This window comes from Gavia stellata, chromosome 4 (genome assembly GCF_030936135.1).
Source record: "Gavia stellata isolate bGavSte3 chromosome 4, bGavSte3.hap2, whole genome shotgun sequence".
Taxonomy (NCBI): domain Eukaryota; kingdom Metazoa; phylum Chordata; class Aves; order Gaviiformes; family Gaviidae; genus Gavia; species Gavia stellata.
Window position 1 is genome coordinate 41,038,166 of NC_082597.1, and position 27,814 is coordinate 41,065,979.

Sequence of the window (27,814 nt, forward strand, 5' to 3'; positions counted from 1 at the left end):
ATACTACTGTAATGATTACAGTTTTAATTAACATGACAGATTGAAATATAAAAAGATAATTAAAATATAGAGTAACGTTTAAATTCCTAGTCTAACAAAGTAATTCCTCAAAATAATTTTGAAAGATATATATGTTGATATCATCCATTAATTAACTAATAATTAACACAGTAATTAATCACACCTTAATTCATACATTTCTATTGCATTGGCCCAGGAATAATCACTAATAAATATGAACTTAAACTCTTATCTCGAAATTTTAGTTGACTTTGGGTAAGTGCTTGATGAGTATCCATATTGTCAAAGCTTTTTTGATGTAGGAAGCAAGAATATTTCATGTTACCTATATGTAAGCTGAAGAAAATTATGGTCATGGAAATATATAAATTATATATTGGTTTTATATTTATATAGTTGAACTAAATATATGTGTAGTCGTGTGCTTGTGTATCTTTGATTAAATTTGACAGGAAACCAAATTGAAGGAAAAGATTCAAGACCGGTAATTCTTCCTTGAACAGAGGCAATTTTTTATAACCAGAACAAGTTATTTTAGAAAAAGATTTGGAAATTTACTGTTATACTTCCATGTTGTTCCTCCCCAAACAGCCATTTCCTTTATTAGAAATGGAGATAATAGTTTTAGGATTGGTACTAGTGCTATTGGTACAACTCCTCAGAGAAGACTAAATTACTGGCAAATACAATACTGAGGTAGGATGCAAATGAGAGTCCTATTTCTACTTGTGTTAGCACAAATTTTTCCACAGACATCAAAGAGACTAAGATTTCACCACGGATCTTTATCAGTTATTCAGAACAATTATGACAGTTGGAGAGGCAGATCAGGCTTTTCAGAAAGAAGTTTCAAATTACAAAAGAGAATTTCTTATCTGTACCCAAGGTAAAAAAGACACAATCCACGATTGCATGGATTTTAATAGAATTTTCTAGATGGCATACTAGTGTTTTAGCACCAAATTCAGGAAGCTTAATACCACATAGCAGCAGAACTGTCCCACCTGTTGGGGTTTTTCACTGTCTCAGGCCTTCTGTACTTTCAATTTCTATTCACAAAAGCAAAGATTTTTTTCCCAGTCTCTACGTTCTGCTACATAATTTCTTTTCAATTTTCTGTCTGGAGAGTTAGTATATAATGTAGCAAAGGAGGAATGAAACATCTGTTTTCCAAGAAAACAGGCAAATATAAAACTGACTGAATTGTGACATTATTGATGTTAACCTACTGATCTTTAAACATACATATATATATAACCAAATTCATGATAGCATTCTCTTAGCATGTGCAGTCTTTGCTCTCATTCCTTAAATAAAATCAGCAAACCAGTTAGTGAACAGAAGTAAAATGCAGAGTCAAAGGGACATCAAGGCAAGATAGAAGTTAACGGAATTATTTTTGTAGAAGTCCCTCAGTATCTGTGCACAGCTGAAGGATGATTTCAGATTGCACTTACAATTACATTCTATATATGATATTGCAGTACATGTGGACTGATTAAATACAACGCAACACAAGTGATGTAGTGATATATAACCTAATCTGTATTAAAGGGCATGCACTGGCACTAGTCTAGAAACATTGAGTCAGGCTGGTATTGCTATTATAGTTTACTGGCATAATAAATAAAGAGTCCAATATATTTATCATAAGTTTGGGTGTAATGAAGTTCTACTTAACTGTATCTGTTCTGAAATAGAATTACAACAGATTTTACTGGATTTTCACTTCTAATAGTGGAGCTTGACTCTTTTCGTACTGCTTATTCCTGTCATATGTTGAGCCCCTCCAAGATCCAAAGTCCCATCTATTCTCCTACATTTCAGCACCTTGCAAGATTTGATCAGTAACTTGTTCCAGAAAATTTCATTGTGCTAATCCTTTTAGAACACGGCATGAATATTAATTAATGTAAATGTATGCTTTTTCCCAAGGATACTGTTATCTTCCTTTCATGTCCTTCCTATAGGTTTGATACTACTAGATTTTGAAACAGACTTTACAGGTGCTTGTTCAGCATTTCCTGGACTAGGTCTTACTCAAGTAAGGAAGAAAAGCAGCCATTACCTGAATCGTACTGTCACTGTCTGCTGCAGACAATGAGAAGTAGCTGGGTTAGATTTGCCACAGCTTCTTTCCACAGTTAGTGGAGAGGTGCTTTCTTTATTAAATGCCACAGTTTGTTAGCTGTAGAGAGAAGACTTTTTAGTGTTTCAAGTTCACCTTCCATCCCAGCAGGTAATGAGGAGATGCTTGGTGCCAGGCAAGGCTTGTCCTGATGCAGAAAACATCCACGCACAAAGCAGTTTTGAGTGGGCAAAGAAAAATTCTTGTACTAGAAATGTAAAGGAAATAGTTGAGTGTGCTCAGTCACAACTTCATGTTTATTTGCTTCTTTCTGAGGAATGATGTTTTCCTTCAATTGAAGGAAAATAAAAAAAAGTTTCTGATCATTTTCAAAGCTTTCTGTGAGTGTCTCATTAGTTGTGTTGTCTTTGGGAATATTCTCCTGACTTGGTGACCACCATTTCTCAGAACTATGACACTGCAGGAGAGGTCAGAATACACCAAAGCAGTAAACAGATGGGGAACACTCAAAGAAGAGCCCAGACACACCTTTTCTTAGATCCAGCCACAGGCCACAAACCTGACCTGCAGCACTACAGCTATTCCAACAGTGAACAGAGATTGCCAGCTGGGCTGAAGTGCGTTTAAAGATAGTTTATAAATTGCTACCATTTGAAAGGATGGCAGCAACACGCTTTTCTCTCAGCTCATTTATTTTACATCTTTTAGAAAGAAACGTGCAGTAGTATAAAAACTTAGCCTATGCTTAAGCCAAAAGTATCCTAGTATCTTGACTCCAACAGTGGCAAGTAGCAGGTACTGAGGGAAGCACGTTGCAACACTTCCCCATAAACTTTTCAAGCCTCCATTAATTTGCAAGATTATGTGAAGCAGTGTAAATAAAATCTAGTTCCAAAATAATATAGCTCAAAAAATATGATCCAAAATCAATAATGCTGTGTACTTTTGATTACTTTTTCATTAAAGAGATGTGATACATTTGAGCCTGAAGGTACTTAATGAGATATTTCTAAAATAATGTCAGAAATGCTGAAAATAAAATAACTTAAAAAATGAAATTTGAGGTTTTTCCAACAATAGAAGCCAGCCATTTGGTTATGTAAGCGCTATAAACAAGCTAGTTCATTCCTGCTCTCAGAAATCATTAACTAAAGGCTGAACTATAGAGACAGATAGTATGTCCATCCTCATCTGTTCAGGGAAAGCTATATTTACTCATCCAGACTAAAATCACTACCCGAAGTCCATCCAAATTTCAGTAAAATACTGGGTAGCTTCCCTCAAATAATTTAGGGAAATGGAAAACAAAATCCCTGAAATGGAGAAGAGTAAACCCTGCTAGATACTTGATAGGTACTGTAGTGTCAACAAGGGGATTAATTTTCCCCTATGCCAAGACTGAGAATAGGAAAAACCTGCAAGGAAGGCATTAAAAATGGTCAGGAACAAATAAGCCAAACTTAATGAGCTTTGCAGCATGCCTTAAAGAACTAGTATAATAACTTTCATCCAAGAATATTGAAAGAGTGAATCATTTTTGCTGATTTTTACCAAATAGCACAATGCTGTGAAATTCCAAAGGGATGGGAAGATGCTACTATTTTCCTCGTGTTCAGAAGTGGTCTCACAGAGCATCTTGGGCATAGATAGGTAGTTTGCCTGAAGTCGGTTCCAAAGAAAATCATGAAAAGGGGTCGTGAGAAAGAATTTAGTATGATAACTGAAGGTCAGGCAATATCATTACATAGAAAATAATTGTTGCCAGATGTCTACCTTTTCTGACATTGTCAGTTTGCTTGGTGAGAGAACTACATGGCTATACATGTATTTTGGCATTTATGATACGTTTGATGTAGCCCTCTACTGAAATCTGTAAGGCTATACATGATGAGCATGATCTTCTGCTGCATAAGTAGAGGAGTATCATATAAAATAGTATTAATCACTGTCTGCAAAATTAGTGAGAGCTCTTTCCAAACTGAAAAACATTCAAAGCAGAACTTCAAGAATAACCTAAGCTTTGAAAAACTCATAAGGAGTAAATGCAGAAGCTGTGTCTACCAGAAAGAAGATTTAACATGTGGTTTCATCTGTCTAAAGTGTGTGTACAAAACATATTTAATAATTGAGAAGTTGTGATCTAAAAGGAAAAGAAGCAGAATTTAAAACAAGGGTTGGAATCTGAAACAAAACAAAAGAGGAAAAAATTACGTCTCGGTTTAACAGTGCAGGTAACTATCACTCAGAACAGCTCAGGAACATGGCTCAGCATCCCTTGCTTACAGCTAACTGTTGGCTTTGGATATTCCTCTAAAAGGTGCTGGAGCTGGGGCCATGTGGAGCGGTCAGGCTCTTAGGGTGGTATATTGTGGGTGGCCAGATAATCCAAATGGACCTTACAGTCAGAATGACAACAGTTTAATCTGGCAAATCTTTTTTAACAGAAAACCTGGCTACAAAAGGAAACAGGGAAAGAAGTTACATGGGAAAGTTTTAGCCATTAGATACTAGCTCAAATACAGCCCAATGCAGTACAGTCTCACTAAAACCATCCTGAATGTCACTGAGACGTGTAGCATGTGCATGTATAGGTGTGTCTCAGTGCTTAGGTATTTTATTCTAAATATATTAGATACACATTACAGGTACCATAAAAATGTCTTAAAATTATGACAGTCCATGTTCAAAAAATGCCAAACATTAAGGCTTACCGCAGAAAGTGATGATGCTCTGAAGCTGGGAAAAGTGAGTGTTACATATTGAAACAAAAGTTTAAAGCTGCACAGTGTCCCAATTAAATTGCTGCAGCTCTGCATTTGCAACAGGGAGGAGCATGCTTGGTAATTGCCAGAGCCCTTCTCCAGGAGCTCTTAAACAGGTCTGATTTTCTCAGCTAGCCCATTTTATGAAGAATATTCCAGTTCAAACAGGTGGTATGAACATGCAGTGTATTTGGCAGTTTGCATTAAGACAATTATGAAAATTGCCGCAACACAGCCACTCTTAAGAAGAGATGGTGGCGTGAAAGAGCACCAGCTTGAGTCTTTAGACGTGGGTTTAATTCTCTGCTCTTTATCAAGCTTTACATATGACACTCAAAGCAGTAACTGATAGCTGTGAGTGAAAACCTCAATACCTGTACCTACTATTTTTCCAGTAAAGTTTTGCAGACTCCTCACTTTCTGGTTCATGCCAGCCTTATGTCCAGACTTATGTCTAATCATGTCATTAAAATAACAGAGCAAAAGGGTGCTGTGGGGGTGAAGCAGTCTTTAGTCTTTCCAAAAAAATCATATAAACTGAGATCAGCATTAGATACGTCCTAAGCCTCTACTACTCAGTAATCCACAAATGGCATTTACTTTCAGGGACCCAGTCTGGTGTACGCAACCTATAACACACCTGCTTGATCCAGCAACAGCTCAAAAGAACACACCTGCTTGATCCAGCAACAGCTCAAAAGTCATCGCCATTTTTGTTCAGAATGAAAGCTGAAGCTGGAGAAGCCCCTCACATATCTGAAAAAAAATAGGCTCAACCTGTGAGTGCCTCACCTTGGAGCAAGAGTGAGCCAGGTTTGGTTCACTCATCTGCCTGCAGGAATTCAGGTGCACGAGCCTCAGATGTCTGAACATCAGACTCCAGTGTAGTCCAAAGTGAGAGACAAGCTCAGCAGCTCTGTCTGAAGCTGAGTGCCCCTGCAGAGCACAATTAAATTCATTGAACAGAGAGAGGAAGAGCCACTTGCTTGGCGTTACAGTCACATCACTCAGCAGATGTGTGTGTACAGGGAAGAGCCTTTTCCACAAATTGAAAATGCTTGAAAAGTCTTTGGAGCTGGGATCTAGAATCACATTTTCTTTCTTTATGGCCCAATTTTTATTTTTATTTTCTGTGTGAAAGAGGTATCTAAAAAGAAGGTGTGCTCAGGACCCTGTAGTTAGCTTGGGCTGACTAAACTCCAAAGGAAGACAACGTTTAAGGGCCAGTAGTCAGTGCCGGATCTTTGGGACTGCAGTCATAAGCACCCGGCTTTTCCCATCAACAGTATTGGTGACTCTGGTGCCTACTTCAGTACTGTAGGTTCCTCACTGGCAGCTTTGTACCTAAGCCATTTTCTGGATCTAGTCCCGTGGCCAGAGGCCAAATCAAATGTCAACACTGTTATCACATCAGCTGGTCTATGGTAACTGTCTGCAGTTTTGGTGTGCTCTATCTTAGCTGGCGGGAAATACCAATTCCACTTGGCTTAACTTGGTCTGCAAATAGAAGAGGGTTACATCATATCGATGCGCATTTGTTGCCTGCTAAGAGGAGACACCATGGCTCTACTGACACAAAGTAACTTGACTGGGAATCTGACCCCTACCAGTGAGTTTTCCAGCTAGGGTACAGGTACCATAGCCCATTCACGCTGAACTGAGATCTCAGGAGGCTAAATGCAAGATGCTCTGGAGTTGCACTGATGAGGAACATGGAAATGCCATTATTTCACATCAAATACATGACCTCTTTCCTAGGCACAAACCTTACAGAATACAGGGGTTTTTTGTCAGAGTAACAAGCTTTACAGAGGTATTTCTTCTACTTACCTAGGTCTGTAAAATACTTCCAGGCATTCTGAGAAGGAAGATGCAACAGAAGGAGGGAAAAAAAGCCCTACAAATTTTAGCAAATACACTTTATGCCAACCTATTATGCTCACAGAGAAAACTATGATTCCACCAGTACAGCGGCTTTATATGTAGTTATTTTTAAATGAACTGCGGTCATTACTATGTGGATATATTTTGATATTAGTGCAAATGAGTTAAATGTTCACAGACATCATACATGCACAATTCCAAAAGTGCATGCCTGTAAATCCAGTCATGCTAATTGTTGCCAGTATATCTGTATTTTAGTTGCTGAGATTCCTCTAATCCTTAAAAAGAACAATATGAAGAGTTTCATGTGTATTCTAAACCATAAGCTTGATTTGCAATGAAATTGCATTTTGTCTCTGCAGTCCAGCTGTCAGTAAATCAACCGTACAGTAAAGGGCTTCTCTTTTTTTTTTCTTTTAAAAGTGTATTAAAACAAGGCTCTTAAACTACTGCCTCTGGCATCAGTTGCTCAAACATAGCTATGTTGCACTTTTTAACAACCAAATTAATTCCACATGAAGAGAAAAAGTATTCACTCTTTTTCTTTTCCTTTTTCAAACTTTGCAGACGTCTTGCAGGAAATGGCTTGACATACATTCCTAAGGGAGCATTTGCTGGCCTTTTCAGTCTTAAAGTGCTGTAAGTAAACTGTGTGTTGTTTGATATATTTCTGATTTCCTAAATGCTCCAGGGAACTAATTAACCAGTGAAGTTTTGATCAAGTAAATTACGTATTTTGATCAGCTCATTTTGAACAATTCAACTGAAGTGAAGATACATATGAACATCATTAAATCTTTGTTTTCTTGTATAGAAAATATCCTAAACACAAAGGTTGGAAAACATTAATGGCATTCTAAAAACAACTTGCTCATCAAGTAGATGTCTCTGTACAATATCAAAGGTAAAAATTGGTTTGGTTAATAGTTTCTTTAATTGTCTGAAAAGTTCTGATTTCAAGTCAAAAATCTTAGTGAACTTTTCATGATCACACAAAGCTGGGGGTAAATTGCCTTTTGCTTTTCTTGAGAGCCGGGGGGAAAAACCATTATTGTAGAACACCATGTAATTTAAAATGCAGTTTGTATTTCATATCTTGTTCTTTGTGATGTAATTACTATAAGACAAATTATAAAAAAATATGACAAAACCCTGTATTATTTGGAGTAATAAGACAGTACATATAGTTACTAAAATTATTAGCAGGCCACATCTCACAATATTTATACTAGAGGGGATCTTTGCCTATGTAAAGTTCACAGAAAATGTATTATTAGCAAGAACGCCAACCTCCTAGGCAGCGTCAAGCCAAGCCAGATGCTACTGTAAGAGTATACAAGCTCTACTGAAAAAATACCGAAGTGGGAAAGAAGTATGAAGAGCTTCCCACTCCATCTACTCAAGCTGGCCAGCTGTAGCTCTTGTTGGCCTAAGGAGATTTAGGCCTGCCAAAAGTGATTTCATTTACAATGTCCCATCGAGTATGCCTCATTTTGAAGGCAGCATGTACTACTTCAGTTTTACCCACATAGAATCCTTTTATATATGTAGGAGTTAGTCCAAACAAGGATACTAGGCAGTGTGAATGAAACCATATTCAAAGGGAGGAAAAGATTCTTTTGGAATGAAAAGTGATTTTTCAGTCTTTGCAAGCTAAATGATGTAATATTTCAGAAAAGAGATTTATCAGGTCATTGCTAGCAACCTTCCATTTGAGCAAATTGATTTCATTGGGAAAAATTCAGCAGTTTTTACAGAGATAAACCAAATCATAAACTCCTCATACAGTTAAAAGTTCTGTTTGCCATAGTAGCATTTTCCTGAGTAAGGATTTCAAAGAGTCAATCCTTCATAGCTTTGTCAGCATAAGAAACTGAAGCACTTGAGAAGGAAAACAAAATCAATACATGAGGATGACAATTTCGGAATCACTGGAGACAATTAGGAACTCAAGCCCTATTGAAAGCAAATTGGATTTATTCTTTTAAATTCCTCAGATGCTTTGAAAATCCTGCTCAAAGCTGATGTGTAGCTGTTAACAAAGCTAATACACTACAGGTATTTATTTGCTTTGAAGACAGCTGGCATTTGACAGGGACAGGGGAACAGAGTATTTGTGTAGCTTTCCTTTGTTTCTAATCTTGAAGTAGAACCAGTATAAAGGAGGTAAGCTTGGAAGAAAATTTACAATAGAAAGAAATTATCTTTACTGTGTTGATTCTGGTTTTTGTGCTACTCAAAATGTAGGATGCTGCAGAATAACCAACTACGCCAAGTTCCTACTGAAGCACTCCAGAACTTGCGCAGCCTGCAGTCTCTGTGAGTATACTTGATAAATCAACTTGTAACCTTGCATGAACAATAATATATGATTACCTATTTATTACCTGGTAATATCACTTAATAATGTGCTGAATCAACTTTTTCTTTTAACTCTCTTTGAGCTGCTTTTCAAGAGAATTGTACTCTCAATTAAACATCAAAAGTGACTGATTTCATTCCAGTAATTTCATGACACCGGCAGCTTCTTTGCAGCGTTATAAACTGGTTCACTGTCTGAGAAGACACTCCTTGCCCTGCAATGCTTTCTGTCTGTCAAGAAGAATATGGTCCCTTGAGCACTGGTCTTTCTCATGATTTCTTGTTAAGATTCTTTACCAGGGAAAAGAAAGAATCCCAAATGACTCCCTTGGTTTTTTTTCATTTGGTGTAATTTTTTTCTTTTTAAGCAGTATGGAAAACACTATTAACTCATGAAACAAAGTGTACTAGAGGATGCTTAATTATATTCTGTGCTTCAGGCAGGTCTCTGTATTTATAGTTATTGACTGTGCCATGCTGACTCAGTCCATGAGCTTCAGTTTTAACAGAACTCCTGCCAGAACTGCTAGACCGGGAGTGAGGATTGGCTGCTTCGTGGTATGAATGAAATTGTTTTGATGTGCTTCTGCCCCATAACATAAGGATGGTTGTACCAGGTAGTGCTAAAAGCTGACCTAGCCCAGTATCCAGGAGATGCCAAAGGAAAACTAGAAGGTCTGGCAAAGAATATAATAATACTCCTTTGGTAAATTGTCCCAGCTGCTGGAGATTTGCACTCAGGGACTCACTGAGCCTATTGTGGCTTCTTCAAATTTAATAGCTCTTAAAGAATTTTATTCTATGAGTTTGTATGATTGCTTTTTGAGCCAATGTAACACAGAATCACAAAATGATAGGGGTTGGAAGGAACCTCTGGAGATCATCTAGTCCAAGCCCCCTGCCAGAGCAGGTTCACCTAGAGCAGATTGCACAGGAATGTGTCCAGGCGAGTTTGAATATCTCCAGAGAAGGAGACTCCACAACCTCTCTGAGCAGCTTGTTCCAGTGCTCTGCCACCCTCAAAGTAAAGACGTTCCTCCTCATGTTTAGATGGAACTTCCTGTGACCAAGTTTGTGTCTGTCACTGGACACCACTGAAAAAAGACTGGCCCCGTCCTCCTGGCACCCACCCCTTAAGTATTTATAAGCATTAATAAGATCCCCCCTCAGTCTTCTCTTCTCCAGACTAAAAAGACCCAAGCCCCTCAGCCTTTCCTCATAAGAAAGATGTTCCAGTCCCCTAATCATCTTCGTAGCCCTTTGTTGCACCCTCTCCACCAGCACCCTGTCCTTCTTGAATGGGGGAGCCCAGAACTGGACACAGTACTCCAGATGCGGCCTCACCGGGGCAGAGTAGAGGGGGAGGATAACCTCCCTCGACCTGCTAGCCACCCTCTTCTTGATGCACCCCAGGATGCCATTGGCCTTCTTGGCCACAAGGGCACATTGGTGGCTCATGGTCATCCTGTTGTCCCCCAGGACTCCCAGGTCCCTTTCCACAGGGCGGCAATCCAGCAGGTCAGCCCCTGACCTGTACTGATGCATGGGGTTATTCCGCCCCAGGTGCAGTACCCTACACTTGCCTTTGTTGAATTTCATAAGGTTCCTCTCTGCCCAACTCTCCAGCCCGTCCAGGTCATGCTGAATGGCAGCGCAGCCTTCCCGTGTGCCCGCCACTCCTCCCAGTTTTGTGTCATCAGCAAACTTGCTGAGGGCACACTCTGTCCCTTCATCCAGGTCATTGATGAATATATTGAACAGGACTGGACCCAGTCCTGACCCCTGGGGAACACCACTTGTTACACACCTCCAGCTAGACTCTGTGCCACTAATCACAACCCTCTGAGCTCTATCTATCAGCCAGTTTTCAATCCACCCCACTGTCCGTTCATCTAACCCACACTTCCTAAGCTTGTCTATGAGGATGATGTGGGAGACGGTGTCGAAAGCCTTGCTGAAGTCAAGGTAGACAACATCCACTGCCCTCCCCTCATCTATCCATCCAAGTCATGCCATCGTAGAAGGCTGTCAGATTGGTCAGACATGACTTTCCCTTGGTGAATCCATGTTGACTACTTCTGATGACCTTCTTTTCCTCCAGATGCTTTGAGATGACGCCCAGAACGAGCTGATTTTAACACTCATGATTTTTTGTGGGAGCATATCTGCTGATCAGCTAGTCCTGTGCAGCATGGTGAAGTACCTCCTGTTATTTACTTGGAACTTCACACCATATTTGCTGTCCCCTAAGTGCAGCATCAGGAGAAAGTGGAAATGCAGTTCCTTATTGTTGTACACCAGATTTTATAGACCTCTGTTGAATCTCCATTAGTCATGTTTTTCAGATGTAGGCTGTTAGGTTTGTTTCTCATGTGGGAGCTATTCCCTTCCTGTGGTCATCCTTGTCACTCTTACTGAACTTTTTTTCAGTTCTCATATATTTGATTTGAGACAAGTCAAGAAGGGACCTGCACAGCATGTTTAAAGTGTTCGCACACCATTGATTTATAGAGGGGAACTATGGATGCTTTTTTGGTTCACTTTCCTACTAACTCCCCAAACTTTGTTTTGCTTAATTTTTTTAACCTTTACTGAACACTGAGCTCTTATTTGCATACTTATTACAACTGCAAGACCTCTTTCTAGCATGTTAGTAACTACTCAAGAGTTTCTCATGTAAAGTTTGAATTGCCTTTCCCTAAGTGCCTTACTTGACACCTAACATCTGCCATGTTCTTCAGTCAATTGAGTATCATGAGTTCCTTCTGCTGCACTTGCATTTCACATTTTGCAACCACAAGGCCACTCTTGCTGTCTCAACACAGGATGCAGTAAATAGAGTATGTTTCTGAATTATCCACAGAATTCCATTGTCACCTGATACAAAAAAAATTACCAAATTTTCTAAAGGACCTACTGATTTTGAATGTGCAGCATAAAATATCTAGATGATTGAAGATAGGCAGGCAGGGTCTTTGGACAGGAGAAAATGTCAACTGACTCTTCTCTGTGCTTTAGTTGACCATCTTATATTTTCACAGAATTACTTTGAAATGAAATTGTTTTCCTAAAAAGTTCCAAGATCTGAATGTGGAAGTCAATCTGGAAGTTCAAATAACTATCACAGAAAATGTTGCTACAGTGTGCAGTGATCACCAATGTCACTGATAAAAGTCTAACAATGACAAGGATAGAGTGAACATATGTACCAAGCTATCCAGTCTGGTTAGAGTTTAGACATATTGGTTGAGAAATATACTGTGTTGAACATGCTCTTCTTTTTTTGTGTATAAAGGAGCTCCACCAGAAGGTTAACATATTTTGCATACATTCAATTCAGCCAAAATCTGAAGAGCAGAATTAATGAAATGAATTGATTTTCAGCAAAATTATGTCATCTGTGTATAACTTACCACTACACAGACACACATTATACTGTATTAGCTCCCAGGTTCTTATGTCCGTCTTGAACAACATTTACCTCCTTAATATACAAAGCATTCGTTAAGGTTTCTAAAGGTGAAAGAGCCCTAAGAATTAATTATCTTCTAATTGTTATTTGGTCAGTGCCTTTTTTCTTTATTGACCAGACACAGACTGAAATAGCTCAGCCATATACTTTTGAGGTTACAGTTGTTTCCTTTGATCTTTGAAAAAGTCATGAGAAAATGCTGGTCTAGTGACTATATTAGATTTTCTTTCTGCTAAACAAACAAAAAAAATCTTGCTGAGATCACATCACTCTATACACATTCTGGACCAAAATGTGATAAGCCAAGCAAACAAGAGTTCCTTTGTTGCTCTGAAAGAGACTGTTGAATTTTCAGCACAGTTTCTAAACAAAATGACAGTCTTACTCAGGCTTTGTTGCAAATATTTTTTCCTTGGGTGAAAAAGTTGAAGTAAACCAAACATAGTTTGTGCAGTCTATGTAAAGGACCAATATTTTGTGACAGAATTAAAACAGAGGGAGAATAGGAGTGGTCAGTGGAAACCTTTAAACAGCTGTGTAGCAGACCGAAGATGGAATGATACGGGTTTGTACAGAAAAGCTACTATCACCTGAAAGGCGATCACCAGCAAGAGAGACCTCTTTGAGGAAAAGAGAACTATTATTCTTTTGTTTGCTTAAACGGGGTTGTGCCTGTCAGATAAAGGTGTGCGCAGATTTAATTTCTTGTTTCATATAGTCCAGGCATTTTCTGTTCACAAGGTGGTTCTTGCATTGGTTTCTGATTTACAATAGGAATTATTTCTTGAAACTTTTGAAATAGCGGGAGTCTTTTCAAGAGTGTAATTAAGAGGTTAAAAGCCTTCACAAAGACAACTCCTATAAGATAGTAACTTCTTGTGTTTATTATGTTTAACTATGCAGGTGGCATGATTTCTGAAAGCCTCATTAACCCTTTGCTTTAGGTTAGTATAGATGTGAAAAACTGAAAACTGGTGACAGGACTCAAATCTCTGCCTTTTGTGGTTTTACTCAAGAAAGGCAGTCATGTAGAGGGGCAAGCCATACTAACTGCCTTGCTACCTTAATCAATGTGAAGAGGATTATGTTAAAATCATTTTTATATAAGTATACATATATAATTGTGTGTGTGTATGCACAATATATGGGTATATATGTGCACACACAAGTTTTCCGTATTCACTCGTAATGCAAATTTGTCACAAATTTTTGCACAAAAAAGTACTTCTGGATGATATGCTCTCCTTATTATCTAGTTCCAGGCTCAAAAATGACAGTATAGGTATGAATATTGATAGATACATTAATTGATGGTAAATGGCCTGTGGCACACAGAACAAGAAGCTATGTATTGCAGGAATCAGCAACAATTTATTCCACTTTCTTGCCCAAGTTGTAATATTGCTGGCATGCAGAATGGCGTGACAAGTTTGAGTGATAAATATTCATAAATTTCTTAAAGCTTGAACTATGTCTAGAATAGATCAGTCTTCTTCAGAGAGCAGACATTATTCAACAAATACTTTAAAATGAGAAATGGGCACAAAAAAATTAACAAAAAACCCTAAGATTTGTGAATTTCATCTTCAACAGCAAAAATCTGTGAGAAAACCATTATACTGTTGCCTCAAAACAAACAACACTATTTTTTTTCTGTCACTGAAGCAAAAAATAAGATTAAACAATATTAAAATATTGTCACAATATTGACAATCCAGTCACAAGTGGAGTCCCCCAGGGCTCAATTTTGGGGCCTGTCCTGTTTAATATCTTTATCGATGATCTGGATGAGGGGATTGAGTGCACCCTCAGCAGGTTTGCAGACGACACCAAGTTGGGCGGGAGTGTTGATCTGCTGGAGGGTCGGAAGGCTCTGCAGAGGGATCTGGACAGGCTGGATCCATGGGCCGAGGCCAATTGTATGAGGTTCAACAAGGCCAAGTGCCGGGTCCTGCACTTGGGTCACAACAACCCCATGCAACGCTACAGGCTTGGGGATGAGTGGCTGGAAAGCTGCCCCACAGAAAAGGACCTGGGGGTGTTGATTGACAGCCGGCTGAAGATGAGCCAGCAGTGTGCCCAGGTGGCCAAGAAGGCCAACGGCATCCTGGCCTGTATCAGAAATAGTGTGGCCAGCAGGAGTAGGGAGGTGATGGTGCCCCTGTACTTGGCGCTGGTGAGGCCGCACCTCGAATCCTGTGTTCAGTTTTGGGCCCCTCACTACAAGAAGGACATTGAGGTACTGGAGCGTGTCCAGAGAAGGGCGGCGAAGCTGGTGAGGGGTCTGGAACACAAGTCTTATGAGGAGCGGCTGAGGGAACTGGGGTTGTTCAATCTGGAGAAGAGGAGGCTGAGGGGAGACCTTATCGCTCTCTACAATTATCTGAAAGGGGGTTGCAGAGAGGTGGGTGTTGGTCTCTTCCCCCAAGTGACTAGCGACAGGACAAGAGGAAATGGCCTCAAGTTGTGCCAGGGGAGGTTCAGGCTGGATATTAGAAAAATTTCTTTACTGAGAGAGTGGTGAGACACTGGAATAAGCTGCCCAGGGAAGTGGTGGAGTCACCATCACTGGAGGTGTTCAAGGAACTTGTGGACATGGCATTGTGGGACATGGTTTAGTGGGCATGGTGGTGTTGGGTTGATGGTTGGACTTGATGATCTTACAGGTCTTTTCCAACCTTAGTGATTCTGTGATTCTGTGATTCTCAAATTTTATAAAGGTCTTTGTAGTTCAATAGTCAACAACAGTGACGTGCTACTTTGATTAATAAATCAGTTCAGCTACCAGAGCTTGGACAATGATTGTGTAGGACTCCAGTTCCCTTTGTGGCAGGAGGATTTAAGGAAGTAACCAGAACATGTTGATCTTGAGATGTAGTTTTGATCTCCCAAGTTCAGCAGAAGGATATCTTCAGCTTATTATATGGGCTATAATTTTCCCTTGAAATCTAGTGTGAATACAAATTATCTGGATTACTCGTCCTAACATTTCAAATGGCATTTATTTCTGTTAAGCCAAAAAGAGGAAAAAATGTTCGCAGGTATCATGATTGAAAGGGAGGAACACACAATCACTGATGTGTCACAACTTAGATCTTGGCAGCAGGGTTTGAAGTATCACTTGAATGCTGTCTTCCCTGTTACTCACCTTGAGCAGATGTATTTCTTTAGAACCAACTATAAGCAGATGGTCTTTGGATTTTGTTTTCCCCACAGCATCAATATATCCATTCTGCTTTTAAGTCAAGAAGCCTTTTAGTGATTTTGAACATACTTATATAGCCCAAAAGCCTATTACATATTTATATTGATTTTCAAATAACTTTATTAACAGCTTGTTTTCTGTCCAACTTCTTTCTTTTGATGTATGTATTTGTTTAAATAGGTATCTTTTTTTCTCTACTGTAATTGTCTTGTCATTTCTCATGACATTCCTTAGGTACCAGAATTGACATATTTTTAAAGTATTTTTGAACAAGAAGGGATTGGTAAAACAGGAAATGACATAGCAATAAATTTTTTTTTATTTTTTCCCTGACCATGTTAACACAAATTTTATTACTAGCAACCGATAAGTTGCAGATCTCCACTTGCAAATGTTGCTAAATAAAGAAGGAAAGCGTAATTGGCATTGCTGATGGAAAAGCAAAGCTTCTGCTATTCTTTTACTGGGACTATTGTAATACATCTCTTTGCAGTGAATACTACAGATGAAACTTCACTCCCTGTTTATTTTCTTGTTTAGACATCATTGCTAATGAGCAGCTTTTACTGCTACATTGTCAGACACAGGAACAGTCAAAATCAAGAACAGGTCGGATTCTATCTCACTGCCCACGCCAAACCAGTCATGAAGGACATTTAAAAGCAAGCATTATTTGCTATATCAGCTGCTTTCATTCCTGTAAAATTTAAGAGGACTTTTACTTTAATAGTAGAAAATGGGACAGAATACGACATAGCCCATCTTCCAAAGCACTGGAAACAGTTGATAGAGGGAAAAATTAAACGATCTTTTCTCCCTTGACAACCTGCAAAGTTGGAATTTAGTGCAGCAAATTAATTTGACTATACAATTAACAAGAAAATAGTATCAATTAAATCTGTTTTAAATTTCCTAACAGAATTTGTAAATAGCTTAAATTTTATTTTTAAGATATTTCAGTTTTGTGGAGTACCTGATGGTGACACTGAGTTTTACATAAAAGGTTATCTAGAAATCATCTCAGATGTTCTTAAAAATTGCCTGCTCGAACAGGTCAGCAAGTGGATTTTTCATCTTCCTTGTCCTCCAAATATTTGACATTTCAAGAGAAGTTTCCATTCTTAATCTGAACAAAGAGTTGAAGACTTTGAGGGCACAGAGTTCTGAAATGCTTCCAGTTCAGGCTTGAAGTTAAAAAGCCTTTTTATTCAGAAATGATAACTTTAATCAATTTTTTTCTGGTTTGATGCTTGTGTTAATAATCAAAAAACAACTTTAATGAAATCACATTCTCCCAAGAGAACTGTTTTCATGAAAAGACAGGAGCTTTAGTTGTGGTTTTCCATGTCACACCCCATGATAATGAAGCCTACAGAAGGCATTATCCTTCTTAGGAAACCCAGTACCTCACAGGTACCCACAAACTCCCTGAGGAGGAATTTCCCACAGTTTAAATCAAGGTTGTGTGTACACATGCAGGTGTCTGTACACATAGGCAAAGATGTCTCAAAACTCACCACTGCAATCTCCTCATTTTATTGCACGTCTTAACCATCTGAGCTACTAGAGCTCTGGGGCACACTAGATAACAGAAGAGTAACTGAAACGTGAAGCGCTAGTACAATATCAGACCACCCCCTCAGTCACAGACACTTTTCTAGCTTGATAAGCGGCTGGGAGGAAGATAGAGGTGCAAGGTTCCCTAAAATGCATGTGCTACTCTTTTTTTGGGGTGCAGTCCCTAACTCAACCAGCTGTTGCTTTCCGAGTGGGGTCCAATTAGGCTGAACTAGATCAGCAATTCCAGGCCAGTGGGTGATGTTCTTTCATCCAGTAGAAGCTACTAGGCATCTCACTCTTTTCTATCTTCGGAGCAATCTAAAAAGAGGGACTGTTTTATCACATTTGTAAGGGACAGACAAATTTCTCAACCTCAGAACTGCTAGCCAAAAATCATCCTGCATGGCTGAAGCCCACCAGGACGTACACCACACATGGGAGGAGGACAAGAAGCCACTGTTGGAGTGGTTAGCAGTGTGGGGGCTCACACTAGATCAAGAGATCCTCCTGGGCACCGTACAGTGACAGACTGTTGCTAGAGCCAGCCTAGCAAAGCAAATAGTGCTTCAGAGTGCTCCTTAGGCACCAGCCATGACCGTCTGTCCTGCTGCACTGTTAACAGAGTCCTTGGCACACTTTTGACCCGTGCCAAATAACATTTGCCTAAACTGTTCCTGTGGGCCATCTGGCAGTTCGCATGCCCCTGGGACTGTCCCCTGTACGTGCTCTGCATACAGCCACCTCGTTTGGGAGGCTAGGAGAGGTCACTAGCGTAACGCGGGCCACTCTGAGCCAGTTGGCTGCAGGACCTGGAAGCATTCCCAGCCACACCAAATGTGCCAGTCTAACTGTGGACTCCTGATCTGAGTCTGCAGGCAGATTCCTAGGGTAACCCAACAACTCCTGCTGGCCCCCACTTTTTCCCATCTGTGGGGATTGAGGGTATCTGGTATCAGAGCCAATTTTTATATAAACATAGCATTGCAACTGGACGTTTGTGCCTTATGCAACATGCTAGCATCCTGGCCCACTGTCTTGAATGCAGGTTTACCAAAACACCTGAGCAGCATGTTTGGATATGAAGAGAAACACTAAGGATTGAAACTCCCAGAGCTGCAGAGACCTCCTCATGTAAAACTGAGCAGTGCGACAGAAAAGAATGCTCCTAAACTGTGACTTGTGACTTTCTTTTTTGGTCTTGCTGTTGCCACACAGGGTTCTTTGTATCAGTCCTGTAGAAGCCCATATAAGGGCAGAGCTGCAAGTGAGCTGTGGAAACTGCTGTGCTGGTGTGTTGTAATTAAGCTTTTACAGTAGTCCTAGCATTTTCCCCTGTGGACTGAAGGGGATATCCTGCGTAAAGGGCCATGTTCGAAAAACATGGCTTACAATAGCCAGCTATATTTTCATTACATCGACTTTTCAGAGCCAGTTTCAATGTCACTTGCCATTACTTAAATGAGGCTTTAATCAAACTCCCGTGAACAAACCCTTAAGAGGGTCCGTGTCACCACACACTAGCAAAGATAGTGGGGCTGCAGGTGACACCCTCCTGCCCGTTAAACCCTCCCCAGCAAGCCCTCTACCCAACCTCTGTCCATCATTGCTCCGTACCTTGTGGAGAGGCTTGTCCCTGCATAACAGAGCCAGGTTGGGAGAGGAGCAAGGTGGTAGGAAAGGGAGGAGCGCATCCCTTCTTTAATCTGCCATGTACTCTCACTTGTCTGCCTCCCCTGCCTGTTACATATAGTCATTTGATTTTTACCTCTCCTATTTTAAACATAAATGTCAGAAGAAATATTTTGGCCTTGACTTCTTTACCTGTCTTTGTGGCTTTCCTCTTCTCCAGTTCCTTTGTTGTATTCAGGCCCTTATCCACTGTAAGAAGAGGCAATCCATGTAATAGCTGTTTATTTCAGAGGGGAGAATGACCTGGGAGAAATCTCCTTCCTGATCCCTTTTCTAGTGTTTGATTTAACCCTGAATGAATGAGCAAGACACTCCAACAAGACATTAAGGAATTTCTTGATCACAGGGTACATCCAGGTTGTAGCTGGGCTTGCTCTTGAGAGAAGACTCAGAAAGAGGAAAAAAATATATATTCCCTTAGAAACCTATCAGTGGCGTAAAACGAAGTATCCAGTCATACTGAATTGATAAAAAAAATGCAAATCAAATATTTTTCAAACATCTACCTTCACTCATTCCAGAGTACCAATAAATGAGTCCTGTTTACAATTCTATATGAATAATATCTTTTCATCATTTATGCATATGGTTGTAGCGTTCACAGTATGTCACAGGAAACACCAGTGGGATACAGTCTGCATAGCTCAAGCATTTACTTTGAAAGGTTTGGACATTTTAAGTGAGCTCATGGTGAATTTCATACTGGCTGCTTTATTTACATGCTGCCTATCAGAAGAGATCAAGCATTTCTGTTTCTCTAAATTGGCTCTCTCTGGAATATAATAGCAGCTTTCAAACTCACCACATGTTATCTATGTATTTTCAATTATAAATAGGGTCATGTTTGTGAGTTAATGGGTTTAGTTCTGGAAGTGCCAAAACTTTGATCAACGCATGTAAAACAATTGGCTGAAAACGGCGATTTTGATCAATGCTTTATACATCAGTGTGCATTACTTACAGTATGATAGGAAACATAACCAGTGCTGAAACCTTTTAATATCTGCAAGAGGGAAAATGGTACTTGGAAATTTTAAAAAGATTAGATAACAAAAGAGCACTTGAGGCAGTACTTCTTATGAACACTTGCAGTATATGTAATCCAGTTATAGGACCTGCAGCATGAATCATCGTAGCTTCTTGATTTCTTCCAAAGCTTATTTAAACAATAATCCAACTACACAGAATCTAATTTTTATTACAGCAGTCCTGTTTTTCTTTCTATATTGTGTATTTTGTTTACATAGCCAGTGGTGGGTTTATATCTGGAAACTTCAGCTATAAACAAAATCAGTTCCTTTATTTGCTACCAAATATTGGTAAGGTTAAAAATTCTGGTCTCACTCACCACAGCAGAAATATTGCCATTTCAGCCCCAGGGTCACATATAAACAACTGACAATTGGCTTTGCCACACAGCCAGGCATCCTGTGAGTAACTCCTGTGGAGTCAATGGAGACATCAGAGCTGCACAGGCAAGCTTCGTATTGAACAAGATGTTAGCTGTAATACAGTAACACATTTATGTTGAATAAAGCCTCTGTTCTTTAATCAGTGTAACTGTCAAACTAAGGCAACTGTAACTTCTTAGTTTACATACCAGCATCACCCAGGGAAGAAATTTACTTCTGACTGAACACAAAGAAACCTCATCTACTCATTCAAATTATACCTTATTTGAAAACACAGGCGTAGCATGGTTGTTGCCTGGGGAATGGGGGAGGTACAGCATGAGTATTTCTAAACATTTCCAACCTCACCCATTTGTTGACAGACCCTTGAGTTATTTTGGAAGCTCTGTCTCTGCTGCCTGCCATGTCAGTTATTATATTGAAAATTTAATTGTACAAGGGCTTTGACACTGAACTTTATAAATTTGTTCCAACTGACCTTGTCTCAGTTATTTGCCAACCTGGCACGGAGCCTTAGCAGTCATTATTTGTTCTCGTGCAGTAGGTAGGAGCAGCATGGAGCAGGAGATAGAATGGACCTGACATTTTACATGACTGTAAATAAAGAAGCAGCTTTAAATAAAGAGATTAGTATGCCCGCCACAAAGAGTATTGCATTTCTCTCAAACAGACCAAATTTAGGTTGTACAGAATTACTTCTTTGTACCCTGGGTGTGTCTGTTTGTTCTGTAATGTTTTCAAACATCTATTTAAATTTATTTCTGTTTCACCATTCACTTAATTACTCCTCTGTACAGACATCTTCAAGAAAAGTTTTAGAGTGTGGCTTTCATGTTCTGAACAAGGTACAAGTTACTACAACACATTAAAAGCAGAAAAAGTGTATCGGAGTACATATCACCATCTGGATGTTTCATGAAGTTTCAGAAATCTGAAGCACACTTTTGAATATTTCCCTGAAAGCATCACAATGGGAAAGCAAAACAAAGCAAAAGCAAAAGTGATGAATATATGACATAATATTTCTAGCACCACATCTGCAAAAGGTTCAGTAGATTTAATCCTTATTTACACAAGTGTGAGAGCAAGATACCACCTGCAGACTCTGAAGAGGTACAATGTGCAGTTGAACTCCCTCTGTTGGCTCTACAGCAACTGAAGTGTATTTAATAACTTCTTTTTCAAGATAAATACATCACCTTAGCAACACTGATCTCTACTTAAAAAACATTTTGCTCCACTACTAAAAAATATGAACTTCAGTCCTCATTAGAATCATTGGAATAAACAATATGTAAGAAAGTTAAAACAGGAACAGAGACTTAGGAGTTTTATTTTTGGCTCTTAGAATGGGTGTCTAGCGTATGGAAACCCAAATCATCTTGCAGCTCAGTCATTTATAGGTTCTGAAAGAGAATCACTGGCTAAGTTTCTTGCATTTTTTTTATTCCATACTTTCAAATAATTGGGAAAGGAAACAAATTCATACCCAGTCTGTAGAGAGGCTTTGCTCATAAATGATCTGTGTGTGCACTCAGTGAGTTGATGGCTCCAGAGGAGAGCTGTCTGTGGAGAACCAGCGGACAAGGAGACTTGTAAACATGATGTGAGGTCTCAGGGGTGAGGTTGCAAACATTGTGGAAATGTAGAATCTCCAGGAAATAAAGAATGGATGTGGCAACCCATGTCCCTCCTTTGGGGTTGTATTCTTGGTGATAATTTCTGATATCCATTGTGTAAGTCCACTGTTCTTTTCTCAGAGTCAATTTTCTCTATTTCTTTCTCTCCTAGACGTCTGGATGCCAACCACATCAACTATGTGCCCCCCAACTGCTTCAATGGCTTGGTCTCCCTTAGACACCTGTGGCTAGACGATAATTCTTTGACAGAAATTCCCGTCCAAGCTTTTAGAAGTTTACCAGCACTTCAGGCAATGACATTGGCACTGAATAAAATTCATTACATACCAGACTATGCTTTTGGAAACCTCTCTAGTTTGGTAGTTCTGTAAGTTTTATCAATTGTTTTTTAGCCACAGTCTCTGCTTCTTTGCAGGACTTTGGCCATTTTGTGATAAATTACTTGAAGATGCAATGTTTAATTTAGACGTTGCTTGAAACAACCTTTAATAATTAAATATTTCCCTAGTCCCTTCCCAGCTGGCGAATGATAGGTAAAGAGCTATATACATGAGTTAATTAAACGTCTGTTTTGTCTTACAGTCGTAGTATTAAACTGTTATCTTGGGGCTCTAAATCTGCAGTTTCCCTTCTACATTTGCACTAGGCTTAGTGATATTCCTTTACCAAGAGGTCAATTCCATTTGTTGCAGGAAATGTTCTTTTTAAAAAAGTTTTCTGGATTGTATATGTACTACAAAACAAAATTTTGCAAAATTATCTTGGATAAACAGATTTTTTACATCTTCCTACAGTTAAACTAGCATTTGCTAAATCACTTGGTTTGATCTAACTTAAAAGTTTCCATCTCCAGTAAAGACCTATGTAAGGGAATGAAAAAAATCACCCTATCTGGACAGCAAAACAAACAGGGAGAGATGAATTGTGTGTCCTCTAAGACTCTAAGGCAGTGTGTACTGAATGAGGGAAGATTAGGAAAAGGAAATTAACTGAAAGCTTTCTGGGTGACTCGGAAAGAATGCTGTCCAGTAGAAAAAGTATGCATTTCACTTCATAGAAAGTATATGTAGTTTTATATTTTGTTATGTTTGCATACCAGTTTAACTAAATGAAACATGTGTAGCTCACACCAAAATCTGGAAGGAATACTATGGAGCGCAGTTTCAGCTTTTTGCTTCTGGGAATGTACCGAGTGGAAAAAATTCTAGACTGACTGGAGAAACTGAGGAGGAGAACTGAGATGGAGAAGTTATTTCAGGATACTTTGGAAAATATTAGCATTATTAAAGAGAGAATAATATATTCAAGCTTTACAAGCTGTCTGAAACCATAGTCTGTAAGATACTTAACATATTTTAGCATATTCTAGCCCCAGTGTAAGCACTGAACCTGGCACACTCCAGGGTTCTCTATTACAGTTATAATCACCATCTCTGCTTAGTGCTTAATATATTCATATAAGCATATAGGGCACCAGAAATGGAGGGTAACAGCTGCCATGTGCCACAAAATCTTTGCCTTCTGTTTACATTATCAGTCCCATTCAAGTCAATTGACTGAGCTTCTAGACTTACCTCAGTAATTCTAAAGACAAAAGACTGTCTTGTATGTTATTCTTTAGATCCCTACCAGAAATATGGTGGTAAGAGGACAACTAAGAAATGCAGGAGAAATTTATTTCTTTTCATGCCCTGATTGCTTCTGCTCAGTTAGGTTTCCTTGTTTTGGATCTGCCTTGCTTATTTCTAATCTTCTGGGCTTCATATTGATTAATAATGGAATCATTCCTCATGATCCACAACATCTGATATTTTTGGCTCATCAGAATCTTTGTGTGTGGTTCTGCTTTCTTTTGTTTGCTACTCTATTCAGGCTAGCAAATTTTCAATTCAATGCAAAAACGCCTGGTCAGTTGGAGCAGGTTTGAAGCTCTATCATTAAAGGTCTGAACATAATTGGAAATCAAAGATGCACTTTTCATGCAAACTAAAGCATTAAAGGTCAGTGTAGTCATTAAAAAAATAATTTGATTAGGTTTCTTCCTAGGAAAGGAAAAGCCCACAGAACGTTTGCATTTTGCCATCAGAATCCCTGCCTTTTATGGACAGGTAGACTCAATTTGCATTGAAGGGAAAGTGCCTGGCAGCCCCTCATTCACAGCCTTTCTTTTCTTTTAAAGTGCTACTCCCAGAGTTTCCCTCCTCCATAGAGGTAGAGTGTCAAGAATAAAATAAAAGGAAAAATCTGCTGGGAAAAAGGCATCCTTTTTAAAAAACAACCTGAAGTAGCTCCAAGTTGTATGTACTCACATTAATGAGCTTCACACAGAGTGGATTTTTTCCACGTTGGTCTAAAAGACTTAGAAATAGGCAGCACTCTCAGCTTTCCCGTGGGGGGATTGGTTGAAATATATAACAACTGCTAAACATTTGACAAAAATTTGTTGATTTTTATAGTTTCAAAGGAAGGCAAGTTACAGCACTTTTAAGATCGGTTAGTTTACTCATCTCAGTGAAGCTATGACTTTTTTGTCCTCTGGCTTTGTGTCTTCTTTCATTCTGCAAGCCTAACGCCCCTTTCCTGTCTGCCGTGTTATCCATCTCATCACCTGCTCCTGTTCTGTGCCATATCCTCTAACACTGTCTGAATATACATCTTCCAAATATGCACCTCATATCCCACACACAGTTTTTAAGGCAACATGTTAATTAACCACCAATGAGAACATGTCTACAATTTCCCAATATTCAGTATACAAATCCCTTCTATGAAACCAAATGGAAGCCTGCGTGGGTGGGGTCATATTGGGAGAAAGGGGGTATAGGGCAGTGGAGGTGCCTCCTATACATGCTCTTGCAAAAGCATGACTTGCATATAATCAGTGCATGCCTGAAAATAAGTTTCTTTTGATTTAACCATCAAAATGTTTTGCTTAAGTCCACTGTGTGCAGTGTGCTTTCCTGACTGTGTGCTTAATGTTCCCCTGCAGACATCTCCATAACAATAGAATCTACTCCCTGGGAAAGAAATGCTTTGATGGGCTTCACAGCCTAGAGACTTTGTGAGTTGACCTCTTATTTGTTTCCTTTTTATTCAGTGTTTTCATTAATATTCTGAAAGAATAAAAATAGCCTAAAAGCCAAATGTGGTTTTTGGCTTGCCTAATCGTTACAGGATCTAAGTAATGGTTTACAATGACTTTATGTAGCAAATCCTATTTTTTACTATAAAATTACTTTGCCTTTTTAATAAGCATTGTCAACTGATAAATTGAAGGACAGTTGAAAACTGTACTGAGCATTGAAAAAGAAGTGGCTATTCATGAACAGCTATTTTTGCTTAGTTTAGTACTATTTGTTTGTCTTGTTTAATCAAGAAAGCTAATAGCTAGACTGGGAAATCATCACAATGAAAAGCTTTAATATTAAGAAACTGTCTCACCATAGAGGAGGGTTATAAAATTAGATGGGTTTACTTTTTTTATCCCTGGAAAATGCAAAAGTGCCAGGTAGCCAAAGTATGCATGTGTTTTACAAGGGGGGAAGAGAAATGTTTCAATTGTATCCAAGTTTTTGTCTTTAAAGGGCTCTGGTAAAGAATAGCACTGGTAAAGATTGACATTTCCTCAAGTTTTCACTTGAATTCTGTTCAGACCAATTCAAATTTTCTTGAGTATTTTAATAATTCTACAGAAGAACGCCAAACAGGAATGCAGTGCTGATAGTTCGCACAAAGTATTTTCCTACAGAGTTAATCGAATAAAGATGTTGTCTGCTAGAGTAGACCATAGACCCCAAAAATGCTACAGGAACAGTCCTATCCTCCCCCCGGCACCTGCCAGAATCAGCTGCATCATTTTCAGAGATTTTAGATATTTCACTCAACCAGGACAGAGGCTAAAAGTCCTGTTATAAGGAACAAATAGACAAAGTTTCAAATATGGATAATGCTAGTCTAAAGGTGACTGTTTGCTTTCTCATCCACAGAACTATGTACTGCCCACTTTCATGTTTCATTAAGATCAGAAAGCAAGAAGTTTTGGGCTTTTTTTTTAATCACTAGTTTTGATTACATTGATCCCTTGGCACTGAATTGCAATTTTACAATTTCGACTTCTAGCCGGCTGTGAGTTGAGAGGAAGTCCCTCAGTGTAGCACCGGAAAGGGGGACAGGAAAGGGAGAAGGAAAATGTAATCGTTTGTTTTGTTTTTTTAACTGAGATTCACATGGCATTTGGTCAAAAATGGGGAAAAACAGAACAATGGAATAAGTAATTGCAAACCCAGTCCCAGCCACCTGGCATGAGAGAGATGAAAACGTAGAGGACAGACATGAACCTGGGAATAAGTGTAGGTGCAGGCATTTCACTGCAATAGGAGAATGTAGCACTTGCCTCAAGCACAGTAATTGCATACTCTGTAGACCGGTTTCCAGATAGTTTCAAGATAATCTAAAGAGATCTCGGTGTAAATGATGGACTCCAGCTTTAAAATCATTTGTTTGCATCGACACATAGGTCTGGAAATCGCGTATCACTGGAGGGCAAAACCAAACCGTACATGCCTGTAATCTCTTTTTGTCAATAAGCAGGAGAGAGAGGTTTACAAGCAGGAAGGAAAGCCTTGTTGAGTTCAGACAGCAGTTTCCTGCCTGCATTACTTCAGCCTGATACTATTTCACTTTCAATCTATTGTAAACTGTGATTTGTGTTTTGCCTGTTCAAAAAGGCTTTTGCTCAAGTTTTTCAGACTATAGTTTTCACAAAGCAGTGCCAGAGAGCATCATAGTAAACTGGCATATCTCAATTTTTGTTTCAGGTGTCTCCTGAATGCTAAAGGATGCACATGTCATGCTAAGGGCAGAAGCAGGCTTCTGGTCTATTCAGCCTACCAGAATAAAGTATAATTACCACTGCAACATGAGCAGTTCTTAAAATATAGGTCACTACCCTAGCTAAACTACCATTTTTACAATTTGTGTGGTTAGAAACATTCTCTGTATGAATATTGACAAATCTTAGATTTAACAACACAGTTAATGGTAACATTGAACTTACTGTATGTTTTCCCACTTGTTTTAGCCAGAGGGAGATTTCCCCCAATCATTTTTACCCTCCAAACTCCAGTATCTCCTATTTTTAATACTTAACCATTGGGAAAAATCTCTTCAGATATTTTTTCAGCAGCAAAAAAAAAAAATAAAGAAAGACTAATACAACTAGACAGTGAGTCAGAAATGAAACCTTTATAGTGAGATGTATTAGCCATGTAAAATGCATCTCACCATACAACGTTGTTGAATATTCTGTTTGAAAGATTTTTTTCCCATTAATACTTTCAAGCAATGAAAAGGATGGGCAATTTACAAAACAGCAAATCCCTTAGTAGTATCTGAATCCGCTTATGTTTTCTTTATTGCAGAATAGCTAAGATATAACTAAAAATAGGATGCTGACAAAAAATAGGAATGATAATGTGCCCTAAATAGCGTTTGTTGGAAAACATCCATACACTTTTGAGGATTTCCTGGCTTTTGGCTGTATGTATTTATTCAATGCATGGGAGATGATATTTCATTACAAATGCCAACAATTCTGTGTTATCCGTTATGCGGTGCATAACCTAAATAATAAAATCTATTTTCACACAGAGATTTAAATTACAACAATCTGGACGAGTTCCCCACTGCTATCAGGACACTAACAAACCTAAAAGAACTG

The 27,814-nt window shown here is 39.0% G+C and overlaps 1 protein-coding gene across 1 annotated transcript in view; it reads left to right on the forward strand.

Moving 5' to 3' along the window:
- The window catches only part of LGR5 (leucine rich repeat containing G protein-coupled receptor 5), a 93,094-nt gene that overhangs the window by 45,340 nt on the left and 19,940 nt on the right, over positions 1–27,814 (forward strand). Inside the window, exons 3-7 of the mRNA XM_059816428.1 lie at positions 7,324–7,395; positions 9,004–9,075; positions 22,247–22,462; positions 25,085–25,156; positions 27,745–27,813. Coding sequence (XP_059672411.1) covers positions 7,324–7,395; positions 9,004–9,075; positions 22,247–22,462; positions 25,085–25,156; positions 27,745–27,813 — 501 coding nt within the window. The remainder of the gene's footprint in view (positions 1–7,323; positions 7,396–9,003; positions 9,076–22,246; positions 22,463–25,084; positions 25,157–27,744; position 27,814) is intronic.